The following is a 21,106-nucleotide window of genomic DNA, read 5'->3' as shown; positions in this document are numbered from 1 at the left end:
TTTCCTATCCTCTTTAATTTACCTGTCTATATATGTATGATCATATAAACACACACACAGAAAAATCTAAAGGACAAATACCAAAAAATATTAATGAACAGATTAACAGGTGATTGAAATAAGGCTACTTTATACTACCTTGTGTATAAGTAAAACACAACAAAACTGTGTATGTTTGTGTTTGGGTCACTAAGTCCAAGTCTGTCCGAGGCTTTGTGAAATCCTCACTGATCGTAATGACAGCTCTGTCCCCTGCCACAGAGTGTCCTTTGTTAAGGAAGGTGCCCATTGAACAGGACAGTATTTTACTTTTTAATTTTGGCCAAACCCCATGTCCACGGACTGCGTACTTTTTCATTTAACATAAAAGTTTTCTCTTTAGGGTAATATTTTCACAGCTGTGATGTTGACAATCGTTTTGTTTTGCCAGAGTTTAACGCCCCTCCCCCCGACTGCTCCCCCACCCTGGGAAGAGGGGGCCAGCACCTCTGGTGGGCATGTGCCCTCACCTGTAGCAATTCCGTCAAAGAGAGACAGCACCCGGATGGGCTTCCTCTTCTCAGCTGGGACAGGTGGATAAACCTTCGGAGGGTCCTAAGCAGTGAGCACGACAGGTCAGGTAAATGCCCAGCGGTGTTCCACAGACCCCCCAACCAGGGCTGGCCCTCCAGCCAGACTCCTTAGACCTGCACAAACCACCACCAAGTCTCAGCAAAGAGAGCTCAAGACCTCGCTCCAAGCCCAGCACTCACAAATTCCTGGTCGTGGTTATTGGCGAAGAACATCTGGAGCCTAGAGGGCCAGTCGTCCCGCCGCCGCAGCAGCCCATAGGTACCCTTGTGCCCACACATGTAGCAATTCCAGGGGTCTTCCTTAATGGCCGCCTGGGCAGCCCCCGGCCCCACCAAGAGGTCCACACACTCCACGCAAAAGCACCTGGAAGGAAGCCCAGTGAGCAGAGGGGACTCCCAGCCCCAATTCAGGACTCCCAAGGCGTGCTGCCTGGAACAGAAGCACCCAGTCCAGAGCACAGCTGGAGGGGCATGGTGGGCAGGCAGTGTGAGCCCAGGTCCTGGCCAAGGAGGGAGGGCCAGCTTTGGTCTGGGGTGGCAGCCCTCACCTGCAGCAGTTGTTGTTCCCGCACATGAGCACCTCACGCCCCCCACAGCAGATGGTGCAGTAGGATTGATAGCCATCGTCATCGTACTGGTATGCACACTCCAGGAAGCAGTTCTAGAGAGCAGCGTAGAGGGTCAGAAACCACCAGGGCAGGACCAGGACAGCCAGGGTAAAGGCAGGCTCCGAACCTGGTCTCTTGGAACCTTGACTCAGCCCTGCAGACATGATCCCACCACCCACCCAGCCTGGGTCAGGCTGAACCACAGATCTGGGAAGGGGAAACCACGAGTCCCTCCAGCAGTGGATAGAACCAAAGGGGGTCCTGAGAGCAAGGCCAGAGAGGGAGGTGCACACCACCTTCTTCCTTCCTGCGGGCCTGAGGCTTTTCTCCTGGGGCTTCCAGGGCAACCCAGCCACCACTCTTGCTTGCCCTGTCCCGGCTACCCGCCCACCACTCTGCCTGCCCTGTCCCGGCTACCCAGCCACCACTCTGCCTGCCTGTCCCGGCTACCCGCCCACCACTCTGCCTGCCCTGTCCCGGCTACCCGGCCACCACTCTGCCTGCCCTGTCCCGGCTACCCGGCCACCACTCTGCCTGCCTGTCCCAGCTACCCGGCCACCACTCTGCCTGCCCTGTCCCGGCTACCCGGCCACCACTCTGCCTGCCCTGTCCCGGCTACCCGGCCACCACTCTGCCTGCCTGTCCCGGCTACCCGGCCACCACTCTGCCTGCCTGTCCCGGCTACCTGGCCACCACTCTGCCTGCCCTATCCCGGCTACCTGGCCACCACTCTGCCTGCCTGTCCCGGCTACCCGGCCACCATTCTGCCTGCCTTGTCCCGGCTACCTGCCCACCACTCTGCCTGCCCTGTCCCAGCTACCCAGCTCCCACCCCCGTCATACTAGTGACTGTGACACTGTGAGTCCTGCCCACATCTGGGGACTAAAATGGGGCAGTCCCCATTCTAGAGAGGAAAAGAATCTTTCAGAGGAGAAAAATAAAAGCAACTCAAAAGCTTGAAGCCCAGGCCGGGCGCGGTGGCTCACGCCTGTAATCCTAGCACTCTGGGAGGCCGAGGCGGGTGGATCGCTCAAGGTCAGGAGTTCAAGACCAGCCTGAGCAAGAGTGAGACCCCGTCTCTACTAAAAATAGAAAGAAATTATCTGGCCAACTAAAATATATATAGAAAAAAAAAATTAGCCGGGCATGGTGGCACATGCCTGTAGTCCCAGCTACTCGGGAGGCTGAGGCAGTAGGATCGCTTAAGCCCAGGAGTTTGAGGTTGCTGTGAGCTAGGCTGACGCCACGGCACTCACTCTAGCCCGGGCAACAAAGCGAGACTCTGTCTCAAAAAAAAAAAAAAAAAAAAAAAAAAAAGCTTGAAGCCCAAAGATCCATGTTATGAGGATCCTCTGCTTCCAGAGTAAACCTTGAGGTCTCTGTCATACCCACCCAGGTGCCTTCCCCCTATACGCCCACAAAGGCAGGAGGTGCAGTCGGCCAAGGGACCAAGGGCTGCCCTCAACTACACCTCTCGGGGCGGGTGTGCCCCTACCTTGCAGTTTTGGCACATTCCTCCAATGAAGAGAGGGTGTTCCAGGGTGACGTTGAGGCTCCCACAAGAAATGCAAATGTCTGGAGAACAGAGTGAGTGGAGTGAGCACCACCAAAGGCTCCTCCCGCCCAGGCCAGAGCCCAGCCCCAGACAGCTACAACAAAGGAGTGTGTTGGAGCAGCCAGGAAAGGAGGCAGAGAGGACTCTGGGAGAGCTCCCCATGGAAAAGGGAGGCACAGCATCCCCAGCCTCAGGAGGCCATTCGTTTCTCAGAGCAGGGGCCAGAAACCCACTCGTGAAAACTGGGCCTTGGCTTGGGTCACCCTAGAGGTATTCCTGGGGCAGTCTTCCAGTCCTGGCCCCTGCCCTCAATCCTGCTGGGCCCCAAACCACATACACCACCACTAGGCCAAGGGAGACAGAAGTAGGATGCGGGAAAGTGAGGAAAGGTGAGAAGCCAAAAGGTTATCTTCAGGCAAGTTCAACCAAATCCAAGAAGGGTCACCCTTCCTTGACCCATTGGGGTGTCCCAAACCCTAAAGACCAGCCGACGCCATTGACCGGAAAGCGAAACCGTAGCACCAGGAAGACAAACGGTGCGTGAAGCAGGGGAGATGGTGGGACCTGCAGGACAGGCCCCGTCACTGAGTAACGTCACAGGGCTCTTCCTAAGTGGGTGCTACTCCATGCCTGGCACCACGCTGGGAGCAACAGAACGCCCAGGCCACACACTCACCTTCGATATTCCGGCACTTCTGCCGCACTTCGTACACCAGCCGCTCTGCAGAGGGGAGGGAAGCCAGCATCAGAGGAGGCCACCAGGGCCACACCCACTCCTCGGAATGCCGGCCTCCTGGCGCCACTCTCCAGAAACAGGCCAACTACCTCTTGTGCGTTCATCGATGATCTCTTTGACCTTGGGCTTCTCTGTTGTGCTCTTTCGGGGCTTTTTGGCTGGTGGGGGTGGTGCATAGGCAGCTGCCTCAGGTTCAACCCACATGTCTGTGTAAACTTCTTTGTAGGGATTCTTCTCCTCTGATCGGGAAAGCAGGTGACAAGGTCACAGTTACAGGATGACAGGGAGCCCCAGTCCTCTCCCTACCCCTCCTATACCTACAGTGGGGAATAGCTGGGTCCCCAGTTTGTCCCACCTCCCAGGTTCCAGCAAGACAATGGAGAGTGTGTTACCCTGGAGCCCCAGCGAAGCTCAGGCCGACCCTGACCCAGGGAGAGGGAGACCCTGGCCATTCCCACTGGGCTTCTTGGTGGAGGCCTCGTCAGCTCTCCCTAAGCATGGCTTTCCCAGCCCCGGCGTGGGTCCCCCCTGGTGGGCAGGGCTCCCAGAAAGCTGGGCTGGGCACCTGCATTTACCTTCTGGTGGCTCCAGGCCCTTGGGGCCGGAGGGCTGGAAGCCCCCGAGGGCCCATTCAATCATTTGCTTGTTCTGCACCTCCACGGCCTTGGCAGTGTCACTCTCGTCGCTGTCATGGCACGCTGGGAACAGTTTGCCGGAGCGGCTGCTGGCCACCTAGAGGCCAACACATGGGAGCGGGATGTGTGTCAGGACAGGCTGGAGGGCAGGAAAGTCAGACTCAAGGGTACCAAGAGGTGGGAGAAGAACCACCGCGGAGGAAGAGTATCGAAAGGGGTGAGCGAGGTGGGGAAGCTGGGGAGAAAAGGAGGCTCTGCCCAGGCCTGACCACCACAGTCCGGCTTCCAGGCCTTCTACTGCTGTCTAAGCTCCTCCTCCGGGCTCCGTGGAGGGACGCTCACCTGCAGGACTTCGTAGATGGCTTTGCGGTACATGGGCTGCTTGTTGTAGGTGGCCTGGTGGAACGCACTGCAAAACGAGCTCAGCGGCATCAGCTTCTCCACGCACACCTGGAGGGATGAGCATGGCCCCTGGTTTGCTGCTCCCCACGCTTGAGCAGCCACCGCATGCCTTGCCAGTGCCAGGGGTCGGGGGGATTAAAGTCAGCCTCAGCCCTTAAGAGGGCCAGGTGTACTGATAAATAATTACCCGATGCAAAAGGGGAGTCTGGACCAAGATTGGGGAGCACCGAAATGCAGGTGGGAAAGGTATTCTAGTGAAGGGTTTCCTGACGGCTAAAACCAGGCGAGCGGGCTCTCTCAGCCAGGGTGCAACTTAATTATCTCTCAGGCTTCTGCCCACATGCAAAGTGTGGGTGCGCAGAGCCCACTCCTCCCGCCCCAATTCTAGCCTGCCCCCAGCCAAGACCACAGGCCGTGGGATCCAGACCTTGTCCTCCCCCAGGCTACTGCGAAACCTCACGACTTACCACTGAGAACTTGCCGTCTCCGAACCACATGACCCAGCGGGTGCCTTCGGCTGCTCGGCTCCGGCCCGTCATCCACCAAGACACAATGCGGCCTGGCCACCAGGAGAAGCCCCGCAGTTTCCCCCACACCAGCTCCCCAATGCCAAAGCCCCGGCCGTCCTGGAGCCCCAAGGAGCAGAAATCATTACATGGTGGTCACGAGGCCCTGCCACCCTGATCCCCCCATGGCAACCCCAGCCCTGGGCATCTGGGGGCAGGCCAGCCAGGAGGGAGCTCCATCTCAACGAAGCACGACAGAGCAAAACCGGGGGACGGAGAGGTCTGGGGTCAGGTGGAGACAGTGAGCGGCCAGTGAGAGATGGAGTGAGCAGAGCAGGACAGGAGGGGCTGGCGTGTGAAGCCCCGGACAAGGCTGGTGAGAAGCAAGCCGCTCACCTCGTACTCCGGTTCGTCGTCAGCTGCTTTGGCAGCATTCTTGTCACCGGCATCGGCCCCCACGGGCTCAGGTGTGGTGGCCACAGTGGGGGATGCGGGGTCGGTGGGCTGCTGCACAGCGGGAGGGCTGGCCTCCTCCACCTTCTGAGACTCCCCGGACCCCTGGTTCTCTTCCACAGCATTCATTACTGCAATTACCTTGGCTTTCTTCTCAGCCTGGGGAAACAAAGAATGAGAAGTCACCTTGACCCGTCCAGCAGTTGGCAAGGCCACCTGACGCTCAAGGGGCTCTTCTCAACCTGTCTGTGGAGGTCTGGGACGGTGACGGAAGTAAAGGGTTGGACACAGGAGTTCTTCCTCATCGCCCCTGCTGACTCACCACGGAAAACGGAAAGACAAGGAGTTGGGAGATGAACTCAAAGCACTCAATTCCAGCCTTCTTTTCTGTCTCTTAGGAAACCCTCCTCTCCAGTCTGATCTTCCTCGCCCTCATCAGCATATCAGTATCAGTTGCCCACCCTCGGATGCGGATGCGGATGCGGATGCGGAAAGGTTAATCCTATTGACGTACCAATCAGGCACCTTTATCAGGCACAGATACTGGCTACGCCCTCTCCCGTCTTACATTCCCAACCAAGAAATGGGATCATTTCTTTTCCTCCACAATTTCTCTGGACAATCAATCGCTTCCATTTCTGGTTTCCAGACCAGGACTTTAGTTTTGCGATGTCCACTGATGCTGAAATCACTGCTCTGGGTTTCAAGAGCACATCTCCGCCAGCACCTGCCCAAACACCACAAAGTTCCCTAAGCGCCTGCCTGTTCCCATGCTCGCAGGCCACTCTTGAGTTCTTGTGGATTAACCCAGTGTACACTGTTACCAGATTCTACTCCTCTGTGCACCTTTCAGATCCATAAATACGTTTATTCCTTCAATTATTTACTGAGCAGGCACTACAGACCAGGCACTCTCTCTGCCATCCCACCAACAAATTAATAATCCAAACCCCAGGTATTCTCCCACTGGACAGCCTCCATCCTTTCACCATATCACACTCATCTTTCAGGCTAGGATCCACATGCCCATGGCTTCTCGAAACCTGCTCCAGGATCCCTATAAAGAAGAATGGAATCCTTGATACTTAGCTCTGAGAACCATTCACCCTTTACTGCATTTAGGAAACACAGCCTTCTCACTTCATGGCTCTGCACCCATTTCCACCATACCAGATTCAAAGGGGGAAAAAAAAATCCCATATTTTATTAATACATGCCTTTCAATATGAAGCTTTCCGCTACAGCCCAGAGCTGCGAATGCAAACCCATCCTCAAGATTAAAAAAGTATCAGGAAGGAGTATCAGAAAGAGCTCTAATCTGGAAGTCAGAGCATCTACATTCCTGTCTTAGCCTTGCAACAGCCTGGCAGCTGACTTCGCAGTAGTCCCTTCTCTTCAGAGCTGATCCAACCTAAAAAGGCATTTGGACTGAAGGATTTCTGGTAAACTTTTCAGACCTGTTTAAGAATCTGATGCATACATCAAGGATTCCAAGGACTCTCCAAAGCCCATCAATGGATCCTCCCCACATCTGAGGCTCCCAAGTTAACCTTTGTTTTAAGCTCAACGGTCTAATGTACTGTCTTGTAGACTGACTTTATTTCATTCAATCTTCAAGTCTTTGCTTCCCAGCCCCAGACCAAATCTGTTTCTTATGGTGATTCCTAAAACATAAGATGTTAGTACCAGTTCTTTCTTTGACTCAACAAATTCTAAAATGGGATAAGGCATCCTTTGCCCCCAGCCCACAAACAGCTGGGAAAATGAGCTCATGGATGGCGGGGGTGGAAGAATGCAGAGTAATTGCTCAGCCCTCCTTAGTGTACTCTCACCTGGTCGGGACTTTGCCCTCCCCGTCCTACCTTCAATTAGCTATCACCTCCTCACCCACAAGAGGATGCATTGGGGTCTACAGGGAAGGGGTTCCCTTCTCCTGGAGGCCACCACCTACCTATCCTGGGATCCTGGGCCATGCCAGTCACACTCACAGACAAACCCGAGCCTAGCTGTTGTTCCCTCTCCACACCTTCCCAAACTTCAGGCACGGATGCCTGACTCAGGTTAGGGTGCTGCTGGGATGATCCAAAGGCCCTGTTTCCAGGCATGATGAGGCCCCTCAGCCACCACAAGGTGTGCAGGTGGCAGAGGGCAGGAAGGGGAAAGGACCCGCCATCACTTCCACAGCAAGTGGCAGTGGGTGGGTGCGGGCTCCTCCCCGGGCTCCCCAGGTCTAGAAGGGAGTCGTGCCTGACACCACCATCATCACTCCCCCACAGCCCCTTTGTCTCTCCCTTCAACCTCTCCACAGCGAGTTCCTGAACATTCTTCTTCCCCCACAACTTCCCCCAGCCTGTCAGATGCTGCTGCTGATAGCTGTTCAGCATCCCCAACCCACTTGGTGCAGAACACGCACCCAGCACGGTTTGGGCTGGCGGAGGAGGAAGGGGCCTCCATCAGGACAAGGGCGGCAGGGGTGGGGGAAGGAGGAAGGAGGTGGGTTAGCAGCAGGAGGCCAAAGGAAAGGGGAAGAAGGGGCAGAGGCGAGGCTGCATGGGGGAGGGGCTCATTAGAATAGTCTGCCCGGGGCAGTTCGGGAAAGCATCCTCCTTTCCACGTTCTCTCCTGCCCTCCTGCCCAGGCAAACAATAGGAGAGAGAGGGTGAGCTCAGGGCTCTCCCATTTGGGCTGATGGCTCCTCACCCACAGAGGGGCCAAGAGATTGGGCAGGATCCAAGAGGGGCACCATACCATTCCTCAGAAGGCACCTGGCCCAGAGTTTGGCCAGCCTGGGAAAACCACTGGTAACTCCACTGACTACTACTGTCCATCCTCCAGTTCCATCTCCTCCGGCAGCTGTCCCGCCCACCTCCCGCTGCGACTCAGCACTTCCCATTCCAAAGGTCAGAGGTCTGAGCGCCACCGTCCCCAAGCCCACGAGGCCTTAGGCTATCCTGGTGTCACAGGCTGGCCCCCCGCAACCCCCTGTCAGGGTCACCCTGCTTCCTCCCACCCCCAACCACTTCTTTCTGGCTGCCTGCCGGGTGGCTTCCAGGAACTCGCAGCAGAGGAAGCTGTCCCTCTCAGGAGGCTGCAAGCTGGCAGGGCCCCGAGGACAGCCTGGTCCCCTAGCCAGGAATACAGGTCAACCAGGAAATGCCAGGCACCCATCTGCCAGAAGCTCAGCTAAAGCAGCTTCCAAACCAACTCGTGGTCCACCAGCCCCGCTCAGCCAGCGCCTGCAGTTACCACTGCCCAGGCTCCCAGCCCGCTGCTCCTCCTGTCCCCTGGGAACACCAGGTGCCACTTGAGCCCGGTGAGGAGTGGGGCTTGGGGCTCCTGAGCAAGGAGTAGGTGGGCCAGCACTAAGTCAGCATCTCCAGCACTCAGGCCAGGAAGGGACGCCGCAGCTCCTGCGGGCCGGGGAGGCATACTTGACTCTTTTCAAACTGAGGGCTGCGGAGATCCTCCCCTCGGCCCTGCAGCCTCCCCGCCCCCAGTCTCCCCAGGGCTCCGTCCAGGAACCTACCCATAAGGCCAGGTGCAGCCCCTCTGCGGTCCAGCTCAGGTGTGAGCCCCGGCCCTGAAGCTCTGTAAGTAGCTGCCCGTCTGGGGGGAGGGGAAGGGGGCGATGGGGCTGGGGGCGGAGGGGGCCAGAGAGAGGGGAGGGGGGCGGTGGGGGGGAGGGAGGGAACATTTTCTTTGTCTAGAACTCCAGGTCACGTGGGCCCCGCTGGAGTGCCTGGTTGGCTGCGGGCGGGCCGGGGGAGGGGGCCGGCGCTCCGACGCTGGCGGTGGGCCAGCCCCTCTCCTCCGGTCCGAGGGGCGCGGGGGCCGGGGGCGCGGCCGGCCTCCGCCCGTTCCCAAGGCCCGCCCAGGCCCGGCAGGAGGAAGCGTCCCCGCCTCCCGGGAAGGGCCTGCCCTGCCCCCTCTCCCCCAACTCTGGAAGAGATTAGCGCGGAGCCGGGGGGCGAGGCCGGGAGCCTGCGGGGAGCCGCGGGGGGAGAGGAGGGCCGCAGGGAGGGAAGGGGCTGCTCTTCTCTGGGAGCCCCGAGGGAGCCGCGAGTCCGGGAGAAGGAAGATCGGAGTTTTCCGACGGTCTGGGAGAGCCAGGAGAAAGTTGTTAAAAGTGAGTTTCTCAGAAGCACAACCAAAAAAAAAAAAAAAAAAAACTTACAGATAAGAGGCAAGGCCCAGGAAGTTGTAGGAAAGCTCAGAGAATACAGACTGAGCGAATACAGACAGAGGGCACCCGAACAGAAACCGGGAGGCTTCAGAACTAGGACTGGAGGGTGGGGGGTGTTCCCGCCTCCACACTACAGGTGGATAGAGGGTTCCTTAAAAAGCATGGCTCTACGAGTTCAGGCTTTGAAAGCTTCTTCCTGGCCATGTCCCCGGGGCCCCTACGTCACTCTGGGTCTTCCCTGGACTTCTCATTTTACAGTTTGCAAGGGGTGGGGGAGTGAGGGGGGCGGGAGCCAGGGCGCTTCTTCTAAAGTACTGCAATTCCTTCATTCCCAGGCACGAACATCTGCAGATCAAGAAGACTTTACTCTCTTCCTGGGGCCTCCAGGTGCAGCTTCCAGGTGCAGCCTTCCCAGCAGAGGCACCTCTCCTCAAGGCCGACAGCAGTCTCCACCCACAGCATCAGATAAAGAAGCAGACCCTGTTGGCCCTGCCCTCAAGGAGTTGAAGATTCCACTGGACTTGGAGAGATATGAAAGGATCACTGAAAAACATATGTGAAGATAACTATGCCACAAATACCAAGGAGAGCTGGCCAGGATGGCTTGGAAGACAACAAAAAATGGTATGAAAGATAAAAGAGGTTAGAGGCGAGTTGGAGGTGAGCAGAGACTGGGCCGAGGTTGGGTGGGGTAAGAGTTGCCAGGGTGGGAAGAAGGGACTGCTCACCCACCTGCAGCCTCCCAGTACACTAAAGCTAAAGGGCATAGAAAGCCAGATAATGGCAAGATTTCAGGTGTGTCAACAGATGTATCCTGTAGCAGTGAAGAATACCTGCACATTTTCTGACAAGACAGGATGAATGGGTATCTTAGAAAGATTAGGCTGGTTTCAGTTTGCTTGATTAACGAGAAGGGGGAGCAGAGGAACTCCCAGCAATAGAGGGCTGTTTGGCTTGTCAGAAGATCTGAACTTGAGTTCTGATTCTACCACCATGACTTTGAACAAGTCACATAATTAACCCAAAGAAGTCTGTTTTCTCATCTGCAAAATAGGAGTGATGACTTTGGTCCTCCCAGACCTTGGAATACCAGCATCTCCTAAGGACAGTGAGGTAACTCCCTAGGTGCCTGGCTCCCAGCCAGAGTCAGCTGGGATATACCAGCTGGAACAGGTGCTGGTATAATGAGGTCAAGAGATGCTAGGTGAAGGACAGCCACCATCCCTCTTGGGGCCATCAAAGCAAGGAAACCCTGAAGAGGAAGGAGGCCTCCAAATCAGCCTTCGACATATAAAACTTGGGGGTACACATTTCCCGTTAGCCCTGACTGAGACCCAGAATCATACAGCTAGGAAAAGGAGCCATTATTCAAAAAAAACAAGGGGCCTTCTTCTGCTCTAACCCATCTCTCAACCCAATTAAAGTATCCACTTGATGAAGCAGAGATGAGAAGCCCTGAATTTATGCCTCCCGCCTGCTCCCAGCCTTTAAGGAATGTAACAGGACTTGCTTAGTTGCTTCTCTCACTGATCCTTCCTTAGCATCCAGGCCCGGTGAATGGGCCACCTGAGACCTCACTCCAGGCCTCCCCTCAAAAGGAAGCTTCTGATTCTGGCTTGGCAGCCGCTTTCAGATACTCTGGCTCATCTATGGCATCTCCTTTTCCCTTACAATGTGGCTGAGCACCTCAGACTCTACCCTCTGTGGTCTTGGGACTTCTTTAGACTGTAATAGTGCCTGCACATGCAGCCAGGGCGCCAAGTGTCAGAACTGGCTAGAACCATTCACTTTCTGGCCCACAATACAGTAGCCTCTTCTCTCTAGCTGTCAAACTTCCTTGTTCTCATCCTTTAGAGTCAAATCTTACCTCTCCCACACAACTTCCCAACCTAAGCAAAGGAAGCCTACTCTCAAAGGTGTCCCCTCACCAACCTAGGGCAACTTCCCTCTCCTGTAACTATGCAAACAGGAAACATTTTCCTTTTATAGATGATGAGTCACTAAAACAGAGATGTGTCTTCTTTGTGGTCAGTCAGACCTCAAAGCAGAAGAGACCCCAAGATCTAGGACAGAGGTGATTTTAGTAAAAGGTCAGGGAGGAAAAAAAAAAACAGGGCAGCTTTCAAGGATCCTCAGGTCACGTATGCCCTTGACCTTCCAAAGTAACCCTCCCTGTATAGTTACTAGGATAGGTCTTTTTACTGAGATAAAGATAGCCGGCCTCAAATAGCAGCGTCATGTAAAATAAGCCATGTTCTTGGAATTGTTATAAAAGTATGTTGAAAGGAGGAACTCCTGGATGAAAGGAAGATATGGTGGATGTCAAGAGCCTAAAAGAGATGCTGGAGAGGAAGTATCTGGCGTGGTCCAGCAGAGAGAGTGACCTGAGAGAGAGGGCACAGTTCCTGTTTGGCAGGCAGACAAGAGTGATCCAACAGGCCGCCAAAGCCTGATGAAAATACCTCTTAAGGACACCTGACTCTCTCGGCCCTGATCCTGTATTCATCAAGCAAACTTCTAATTTTAATTACATTTTCCAGTGACTCTGATGCCAGTAAGTTGCCAGAAAACAGCAGGACAAGTATTATGATCTGTGTGGCAAGGACACATCCTGTTATAAATTGGTAAATTTAACATTCTGGTGTGTACCACTTTCCTGGGTCTTTGAAGAACATGATCCTAAGTGTGTTCATTTGACTTTCCAGCCTCACAGAAGTGAGAGGAGACGCCAGGCCATGATACCCCACCAAAGAGCAGAAACACCAGGAGGTGCAGGTGGGAAGGGCCACTCCTGCCTGACTGGTTTTAACTCAAAGTTCAGCACTCTGTGGCATGCTTTGTCATAAAATCCAGTCCTGGCACGATAAGGGCAGGTTATGTTGCTGCCATCACACAGGACATTTATCACCTGAATCCCTTTACTCAATATCAGAGAAGCCATGACCTCTGTAAAGCCATCTGCAAAGCAACATGTATGAAGTCACTGCATATTTTCACCAGCCCCAGGACCAGGGAAACGTTATCCAGACAAAAAGCCGTGAGATCAGGACAAATGTCTGTTCTGAACCTGTCGTCCTGTTTACAGCTCAAAAGCCTCAATGCCAAGCAGTCAACACTCTGCATGACATTCAAACCCCCACGAATCTGGAGGCCTCCGTGTTATATCACGAAGCCCACTCTGCCCACCCACCTGCTATTCCTCACGCCTGCCTTCTTCCTGGAATGCCTCTCAACCTCTACCAGCCAAAATCCTGCCCATCCTCCTACGCCAGTTACCTCCAGTTGCCTCCACCATGAAAGTTTCTCTAGCCCTGCGCTGTCTGATAAGATAGCTGCATATGGCTATTTAAGTTAAAATTAAATACAAATGGAAATTCAGTTCCTCAGTCACACTGGCCACATTCCAAGTGTCCAAGAGCTACATGTGGCTGGAAGCTACTCTATTGGATGGCAGAGATTTTAGAACATTTCCATCATCGCAAAGTGCTTTAGGACAGTGCCACTCTGGCCCCTCACCCTTATCTTGCCCCACTGTCCCTTATCATCCCTGCACTTTGTAAGCCTCTCTTAGAACCTGCCAGTCTGTGCTTTGCCTTGTACAAAGGTGACTCTGTGCTCATCTTTCTCCTCCACAGATTAAAAATTCCTCGAGGGCAGGGACTGGATCTTATTCAGCTTCAGATGGAAGCAGTGTAGGCTGGAGCACCTCACACATAATAGAGGATTAAAACAGTGTTTGCTGAACTGAATGCAACAGTGTCTCAGGTGCCTCATCCCTAATCCACTGCCCAAGTTCCAAATTGGGGGGCAGATCCTTTTCATAGCAGAAATCCTTAATAATTGCTAAGAGGTCCCAGTCTAGGGCTCCCAAAAGAGGCCAGGAATCTTTGTTTTCCTATTCCCCTGAAATCCATATGGAGGTTGCAAGCAAATGACCAGGGCTGGGTTGCTGGCAGTGAAGCTAAAAATAGCCACGGAGCCAACAGCATGGAGTTAGCAGGACTTGTTGCTAAGGAGACCAGTCGCAGAGAGAGCAACTAAGCAGGGAGAAGGTGTCAGATGTGTACCCGGAGAGCAGAGGCCATGTTGGGGGGACTCTAAGTTGACAGGGGTCCAAGGCTCCCACCTAGTGATGGGCTTCTGCCTTCTAGCAGCTCCTGGCTAATGCTCTAAGTGGGGCAAATGTTCCCCCATCCCTCAGTAACCCATCTCCATGGAAACCACCAGGACTGGGGTGAAGTACCAGCCCCTAAAAGGGAGGCCTCTGCCAGGAGCTGGTTGTTATGGCAACATACCCCCTTCCTGTCATTCTCTGTCTCGTGGCTTCTCTCGAGAGGGAAAGATGGGGGCCTGGTCTTGGCTTAGCCAGCATGACCAGGAAGCAAGCACCTGTTTTCTGACAAGACTAACCTGTAGGGGTTCTCTAGAACCCCTGAGAACCCAGAAGGGCCAGGCAGTCCTCAGCACAGGGCAGAGCTTCCTTTTCTTTCCATGAGGGCCCTAGAGATCATCTTGCCAGGAGAATCCCAAACTCACTTGGGTTTAATTGCATCAGGATCCCCCAAGGAGGATTTTAAAAATACAGATTCTTGGGCTCTACCTCTGTAGATCAGCAGGCTTAGGGTGAGGCCAACGAATCTATTAAAACCTTAGGTAATTCCGATACTAACCAGGTGTGGAAACCACTGATAGCCCTGGCTGGCTGTTACAAATGAGAAAACTGAGGCCTGGAGAGGACTGAGCCCGCCTGAGGGGTCAGAGTCGTTAACTGAAGAGGAAGTGGTCTGGGGAGAGGTGGGGCAGGCAGAAGGAGAGGGAGGTGAGCGGCCCACCTGTGGGCCTTCCCTCCTGTTCCCCTTTCAAGCCAGATCATGCTGTCGTTCGACACCAGATTGTGATTTAAAGCTGAAGGTCTCGACAAGCTGCCCTCTGTGGCCGAATGTGGAAGGTAGGGGCCAGGAGTCTGGTTCCCAGAGTGTACAGAATGGTGGCAGCCCAGGCAGATGATTTGGGCTGAAAGAGAAATCCATCCTCCTTCTGAAGAAAAGCAAAAGGGTCACCATGGCAACTGCAGTGTGCTGGCCTGGTTGGGCTCTGCACCATCACCCCAAACCTGGGCCCTGCAGCAGAACCTCCTCCCTGAGTCTGGGGAGAGGAGCAGCATTGGGCAAATGCCATGGGTCTAGTTTTAGGACCCATAAGGAAGCTGTGCTGTTGCTTGGAGCCAACCTCTCAGCCTGCCTGAGGCACACCCGAACACCGGGCCAGCAGGCTCCTGAGCCCTGAGCACCTGCAGCAGGTAGGCTGGTGGAAGCGAAGGGCTCCACGCTTCTGCTACAGCCTAATTGTGCACCCACAACCCATCATACATGAAACCACAGCCCTCGTTCAAGACAGCATGCAATTAGATGATAAATTATGTGGTAGAGATGCTTTCTACGTGTGCCGAAGGGTATCTGGGGAGGCTGGGATCCGGAGAGGCAGGAAGACTCAAAGGAAGATAAGAGAGGGTGAAGCAGGAATGAGCACAACCTCCCAGGTTTTTCCCTCCCAGACCAGATTTTGGAGGGAATCTGCAATTGCATTAGCTCCCTGGCAGATGAAGGGCAGGAAATCACAAGCACCGCCTTATGCCTGTTAGGGAGGGAAGCGTTAGAAGGGGCTGTTGTGCTGATACACTCACGTTAGATAAATTCTTCTGAATACTGAACTTCTGGTCAAGAGAGCAAAATGCAGGCTGGGGGAGCCCACCTCCTCGAAAGCCCCTCCTCGCTGATCCCTGAACTTTGTCCCAAGCAGGCCTCATCCCACCTGCCCCCACTTCTCTCCCAGGGAGCCCTGTACTTCCCCAGTGGTGTGCGCTGGGCAGCCTCTACTCAACCAACAGACCTGCCATGAGGCTTCTGCAGCTTCAGCAGCTGCTGCTTCCTCACTGCACCCACCTGCCTTCTCTTCCCTACAGCCCCGGGTCTGCTCCGTACAGGGAAGGCTGCCCCACAGACAAAACTCTTCCTTCCTGGTCGCTTTCAGCCCCTAACCCGGAACTGCGGGGTCTGCCCAGCTCCACCTGCAAGTGAGTCTGGGGGCCAGGCGGGGCAGGGGGCAGAGATGTCATGGCAGGGGTGGGGGGTGGCAGTGCCATGTGACCCTACCCCAGGCCTCACTTGTACCTTACAAGGAAATCCAACTGGTGGGTTGTGGGGTCTTGGGCTGAGCAGGAACTTATAGCTGTTGACAAGACCTTAAATAACCACCTAGTTTCTTTGGATATTGGTTTCCTAACCAGCCTATATCTGCTAAATATTACAGGTAAGATCAAAGGAAGTCAGGAGGGGCTGACATATGAGAGGTAGAAGGAACCTCATGGCAAGTTTGCTTTAGGGCATGTCGATGTTGTCACTTTGCTTTAGAAACTGGACAGAAGTGTTAATTTTATACTAAGGTGGGTGTGGGCTGAAAGGAACCTGTTAACCTTAACAGCCAGGCCTGTTTTCCCCACCCTTCCCCAGGCTCCAGGGGCCACAGGGAGGGGCCTGAGACACCAGCATTCAGACTGAGGCATGCAGACCCTCCAGTTTCAGGGTCCAAAGGGGAGATTCGGGAGGAGCCCAGTAGACCCGCATAGAGCATAGCGGCAACCATTGCTGAACACAGCGGGAACCCTGTCATCTCCATCCAAAAGGAAAAATTTAAATTCCTGTACCAAGGCCTTTCCGGTCTCCTCCCCCTATACACACCCTGTTTGGAAATCATCCCTAGGTCTGCCCGCCTTAGAGCCCACACTTCTTCCTCAGCTCGTCACTCTAGTGGCCACCTGGGCTCTATGTCAGAATTACCCGGAGAGCTTTGGAAACAACAGGTGCTGGGGCCATTGCTAAATTCCTGAAGTGATTAATCTGGCCCAGGCAGCCGTGTTTAAACCAAACAAACAAAATGCCCAGGTAACTGTAATGTGCACTGAGACCTCCCCAGTAGGTGATACACTAGATAAATCTGCCAGTGCATCTGTCTGGAGTCCCTTCTGGGCCAGATTTGCTTTACTTCTAATCATCGGAAGCTTGGTGGTTCTCACACTTTAGGAAGCCCCAGAATCATGCAAGGTGAGCCAGAAAGTCAGACTCACAGGTGCCACCCCAGGGACTCTGCTTCAGTAGGTTCGGAATGGACGGGGTCCAGGAATGTGCCTGTTTAACGCATCGCCCAGGCATTTCTGCTAGGGTAATACGCAAACCACCCTTTAAGAAACACTGAATTCTAATAGTGTTTTTGGTATGTATAAAACAAGTTTGATTCAATTTTTGTTTTTTGCCACAGAAAGCTGCCTTTCAGATGGTATCTAGAGTCAAATACACAGGAGACAGAGCTGTTATTCCTGTTTTTGTACAATCCATCTGAGTTGGAAGTGAAGATAATATTTATGCTGCCCGCCATTCGCTGACTAAAGAGGATTGGGGAAGAGTCAGATGGCATCCGGGAAGAGTTGCTATTGAAGAATGGCAAGTCAGAAACAAGGTAAAATTCACATGCACACGCACGCCCCGTGCGCTGGCACGGGAGGGAGTGCAAATTGAGAGGTGAAGGGTAAGGGGTGGCCTCAGGGACTTGATGGAGGTTGAAAAGGGCTCCACAGATAGGTGAGCAGGGGCTCAGTAGTCCTCTAATTGGTTTAAGAAATCCTTACAGGTGCTGGCCACCTGCTCCCAAAGCTCTGTGTCTCTGCCCCTCCTGTCCTGGTCCTCTCCACATGGGGCTGCTTTCTGTGCTCTGGGCTCTTCTCTCCCTGCTCTGCTGTCTGCACATCCCCTCCACGTGGAGGACTCTCCAGTCAGAGTCCAGACCTACCTTTGGAGCTGCCCACTAAACCTCTCCCCAACCTGCCGGCTTCTCAAAAGCAGCTTGTCCAAAGCCCTTCCTAAAAAATACCTTCATGACCTTGGGGTAGGCAGAAAATTTTTAGAGATCATACATACACATACACGCACTAACAAAAGAAAAAAAATGGATAAATTGGACTTTATTAAAAACTTCTGCCTTAAAAAAACAAAAAATTCACCTTCACCTTCCTGCCCCAAACCTGCTCTTCCTCCAGGATTCCCTGTCTCAGATAATGAGACAGTCCAGCCCCCAGTACCAAGTAGGTTTCTCCCTTCCCTGCAGCCAGGACCAGTCCTAGCATCTCTTTCAAGTCTGCCTCCTGTTACCTTAACCCCCAGTCAAGGCTAAATGTAATGCCCTCCTACCTGCTTCTGCTCCTAAATTTCCCCTCTGGGCAGCTTACAATGCTGCCAGGGTTGTCTTCCTAAAATGCATGTCCAGTTCTCTCACACCTCTGTTCCCCACTGCAGAATAAGCCTAAATTTCTCGCTATTGATGATCTGACCATCTTCCTTCCTAGTTTTATCTCTTCTTACACATCCTCCCCAACCCCCCTGCACCCTGGATACCAGATCTCTTGCTGTTTCCTAGACAACCCAGAAGCATCATGCCTCCTTCTCTTTGCCATCAGTAGTTGCTCTTCCTGAAAGACCTCCTCCTCTTTCACACTTACTGAAATTCCCAAAGGATGCCGCCTCCTCCAGGAAGCTTCCCCAGAGTCCCCAGAAGCAGCTCTCATCCTCTTCTATGCTGTGTGTTTTGTTCATGGTACCAGGAGAACAGAGCAAGCCCCATGCTCTGCCTGCCCCTGGGGCTTGTGAACATTGCGCCTCCTCCACTAGGCAATGTGTGCCTCTGGGACAGGGCCTGTGTCCAACTGGCCTCCCTGCCCCCACCCCAGCATAGTGTCCAGTGTATTTAGTAAGTACTGAATTACTAAGTAATAAGTAGTAAGTACTGAGGTCTGGTCCATTAACTCCTTCAACTAATGCATTGGCTCCTTAAAAGAGTCACAGGGAGTCCACCAAACTACCCCAAGCTTGAACATCCTTGGGGCCTCCCTGACAAATGGCCCAGTCTTTAAAGCAGACAGCACATTAGTCATTATGTCTTCTCCTTTGCTAGCCCCATAGAAAGTGCTATGGGATGCCTCTAAAAGTTGACCTAAATATGCAAGAAATCTTGAGGAGCCCCTAGACTCCAAACTCCTAGAGGATTACTTTGACCACCTACCAATCCATGCCCTCCCTCGACTGTCCCTGTCAGGCAAACTCCTGTTACAGCCAACGGCCCACACAGTGTCTTCCCTTGGCACAGCCTTCCCTGACATCCCTGGGCAGGGTTAGGTAGCTGCTCTCGCAGTCTCTCGGTTAGTATTTCTAAAATAGGGGCTGAGTGCGGTGGCTCACGCCTGTAATCCTAGCACTTTGGGAGGCCAAGGTGGGAGGATCACTTAAGGCCAGGAGTTCGAGACCAGCCTGGGCAACATAGCAAGACCCACCTCTACCAAAAAATTTAAAAATTAGCCAGGTGTAGCAGTGTGCGCCTGTAGTCTTAGCTACTTGGGAGGCTGAGGTGGGAGGATCAGTTGAGCCCAGGAGTTTGAGATTGCAGTGAGCTGTGATTGCATCACTGCACTCCAGCTGGGTGAAAGAGCAAGACCCTGTCTCTAAAAATGAAAAACAAACAACCCTCCCACGACATTTCTAAAACAGCCCTTATGGGGCTACAGCACAATCTATTCATTTACCTGCCTACCTCTTGCAGGGGAGGATGGGATCCCAGGGTGGAACTCTGACATTCCTTTAAATTTGTTTCCTTAGTGTCTGGAAAATGCTGGAACATAGTGGATACCCAGACACACATGGTGGTATCTTAAAGGCTGAGCACGCAGTATCTGCTCGGTAAATGTCTGACAACTCTTTGAATAATGAATGAATGATTATGTGATGGGTGAGAAGAAAACTGCCAGTAAGGGGTGGATGTAGGTAGATGGCGGCTAGAGCCAGAAAAAGGGATGGCGATTCCTGACCTAAGGGAGACTTTCACATCGGGTGGGGGACACACTCTGCACCCTCACCTTTCAGAGACAGCTCAAGCCCCTCCTTCATATCTAGACCTAGGCGTCTACAGATGAACACCCGCCCTGTTCTACCTTTCTGATCCAGGCACGAAACAACCGAGGAGGGAGTGAAGAGGACAGAAAAGCCAGGCTCTAGCACCAAACACATGAAGTTTATGAAAGTCCTTTTTAAAAGAGTTCTCGTAAGGATGCTTTATTTATGTGCCTCTAGAAGAAGCATATATATGTGAGGTCTGAGAATACACTCACATGTTTAATTTAGAATTTATGTACAAGGTAGTCTAGATGACAAAGGAAGCCACTGATCATGATTCCAGCCCTCCCCCAACCATTATGAAACTGTAGACTCTCTGGGGTCATCTCGTCTACTTCTGTCACATTACAAACCAGGAAACTAAAGTGCAGAGAGGAGAAAGACCTCCTCAAATTGATCAGCTAATAAGCTGAGACCAGAAACCAGGCCTCCCGAATCTCATTCCAACATTCTCCTAATCCAATTTCACAACATCGTACACATGGTCATGAGAAAACAGCAATTCAAGGGCTCAGGACCACATGAGTGAAGCAGGGAGGGACTGGTCATGAGGGCCGAAAAGGACCCAGACCTCCCAAAGACGGGCACAGGAGCAGCCTGAACAACTGCAGCCCAGGAAGTGGAAGGCCAGGCCAGCTCTCCCTGTCTCTTCTCAACTCGTATTTTAATTTCGAAACAGGCCAGGACTGGAAACCAGGAAAACTGAGTGGTAGTTGAGGCATGTGGGTGCACAAAAGAAGGAGCATGAGATGTGGAGTCTAGTTTTGCCCATTGGACCTCTCCACAAGGATATCCGTGTGGTTCTAACCTGCTTAGTTAGGGAAATCTTAGTTATCTAATAGTAAAATGGGGATTAAAAATACTTATTATAATGTTGAAATAGAAAGTATGAGGCTTAGAAAAGTCAAGGTTAATTCTAGACTTCTGCCTCGGGTACTAAGGGATGATGGATGGTGCAATCCTTTGAAATAAAGAACACAGACGTTGCAAAAAAAATACTTCTTACAATTAGTGCAGATACTATATTCTGTGATTGTGGTGTAAGTGAATGCTCTCGGCATAGTGCCTGATGTAAAGTATGAATAGATGCTCAGTAAGGTTCAACACCCTTTTCCCTAGTTTTGGCTTTGCTGGGGCCAGGAGTTGGACCCTGGGCAAGTTACTAGCCACAACGCCCCACCTCTTACTTTCTCACCTCTAAAAAAGTGGGGGGTTATTCTCTGTACCCCAGAAGAACTAAATACTCCAGTGTGCAAACAGCCCATCAACTTAAAGGACAATGGAGGGTCCCTTTGTGACAATTTTCACAGCCTCGGGTAAAGGCCAGCCCTGGAAGTCACTACTGATTACAGGCTGTCACAGGAGCCCCTTTAAAACACGTTCAGCCGTTTGGTAAAGTACACTTGCTGTGCCTACTCCAAATGTCATCATCTCCTTCAAGGGTGATGTTATTTTTGAGGCCAC

General features: G+C 53.1%; 1 protein-coding gene across 4 annotated transcripts in view; it reads right to left on the bottom strand.

Annotated features, from left to right (window-relative positions):
• DNMT3A (DNA methyltransferase 3 alpha) overlaps window positions 1-21,106 on the bottom strand; it is a 101,177-nt gene that overhangs the window by 13,109 nt on the left and 66,962 nt on the right. The window contains exons 1-12 of one of the 4 annotated variants that reach the window (XM_069495022.1): window positions 8,994-9,115; window positions 6,457-6,524; window positions 5,411-5,626; window positions 4,976-5,134; window positions 4,449-4,556; window positions 4,047-4,203; window positions 3,561-3,710; window positions 3,412-3,456; window positions 2,676-2,755; window positions 1,121-1,233; window positions 753-936; window positions 510-594 (exon numbers count right to left, since the gene is read on the bottom strand). In XM_069495022.1, coding sequence (XP_069351123.1) covers window positions 510-594; window positions 753-936; window positions 1,121-1,233; window positions 2,676-2,755; window positions 3,412-3,456; window positions 3,561-3,710; window positions 4,047-4,203; window positions 4,449-4,556; window positions 4,976-5,134; window positions 5,411-5,626; window positions 6,457-6,524; window positions 8,994-8,997 — 1,369 coding nt within the window. In that variant the 5' untranslated portion in view covers window positions 8,998-9,115. Of the gene's footprint in view, window positions 1-509; window positions 595-752; window positions 937-1,120; window positions 1,234-2,675; window positions 2,756-3,411; window positions 3,457-3,560; window positions 3,711-4,046; window positions 4,204-4,448; window positions 4,557-4,975; window positions 5,135-5,410; window positions 5,627-6,456; window positions 6,525-8,713; window positions 8,932-8,993; window positions 9,116-21,106 lie in introns of those variants that run through there. The other 3 variants (XM_069495023.1, XM_069495021.1, XM_069495020.1) reach the window with 3 other exon arrangements.

Source organism: Eulemur rufifrons, chromosome 19 (genome assembly GCF_041146395.1).
Source record: "Eulemur rufifrons isolate Redbay chromosome 19, OSU_ERuf_1, whole genome shotgun sequence".
Taxonomy (NCBI): domain Eukaryota; kingdom Metazoa; phylum Chordata; class Mammalia; order Primates; family Lemuridae; genus Eulemur; species Eulemur rufifrons.
The sequence above is the reverse complement of the archived record's forward strand: the minus strand, read 5'-3'. Positions and strand labels throughout refer to the sequence as shown.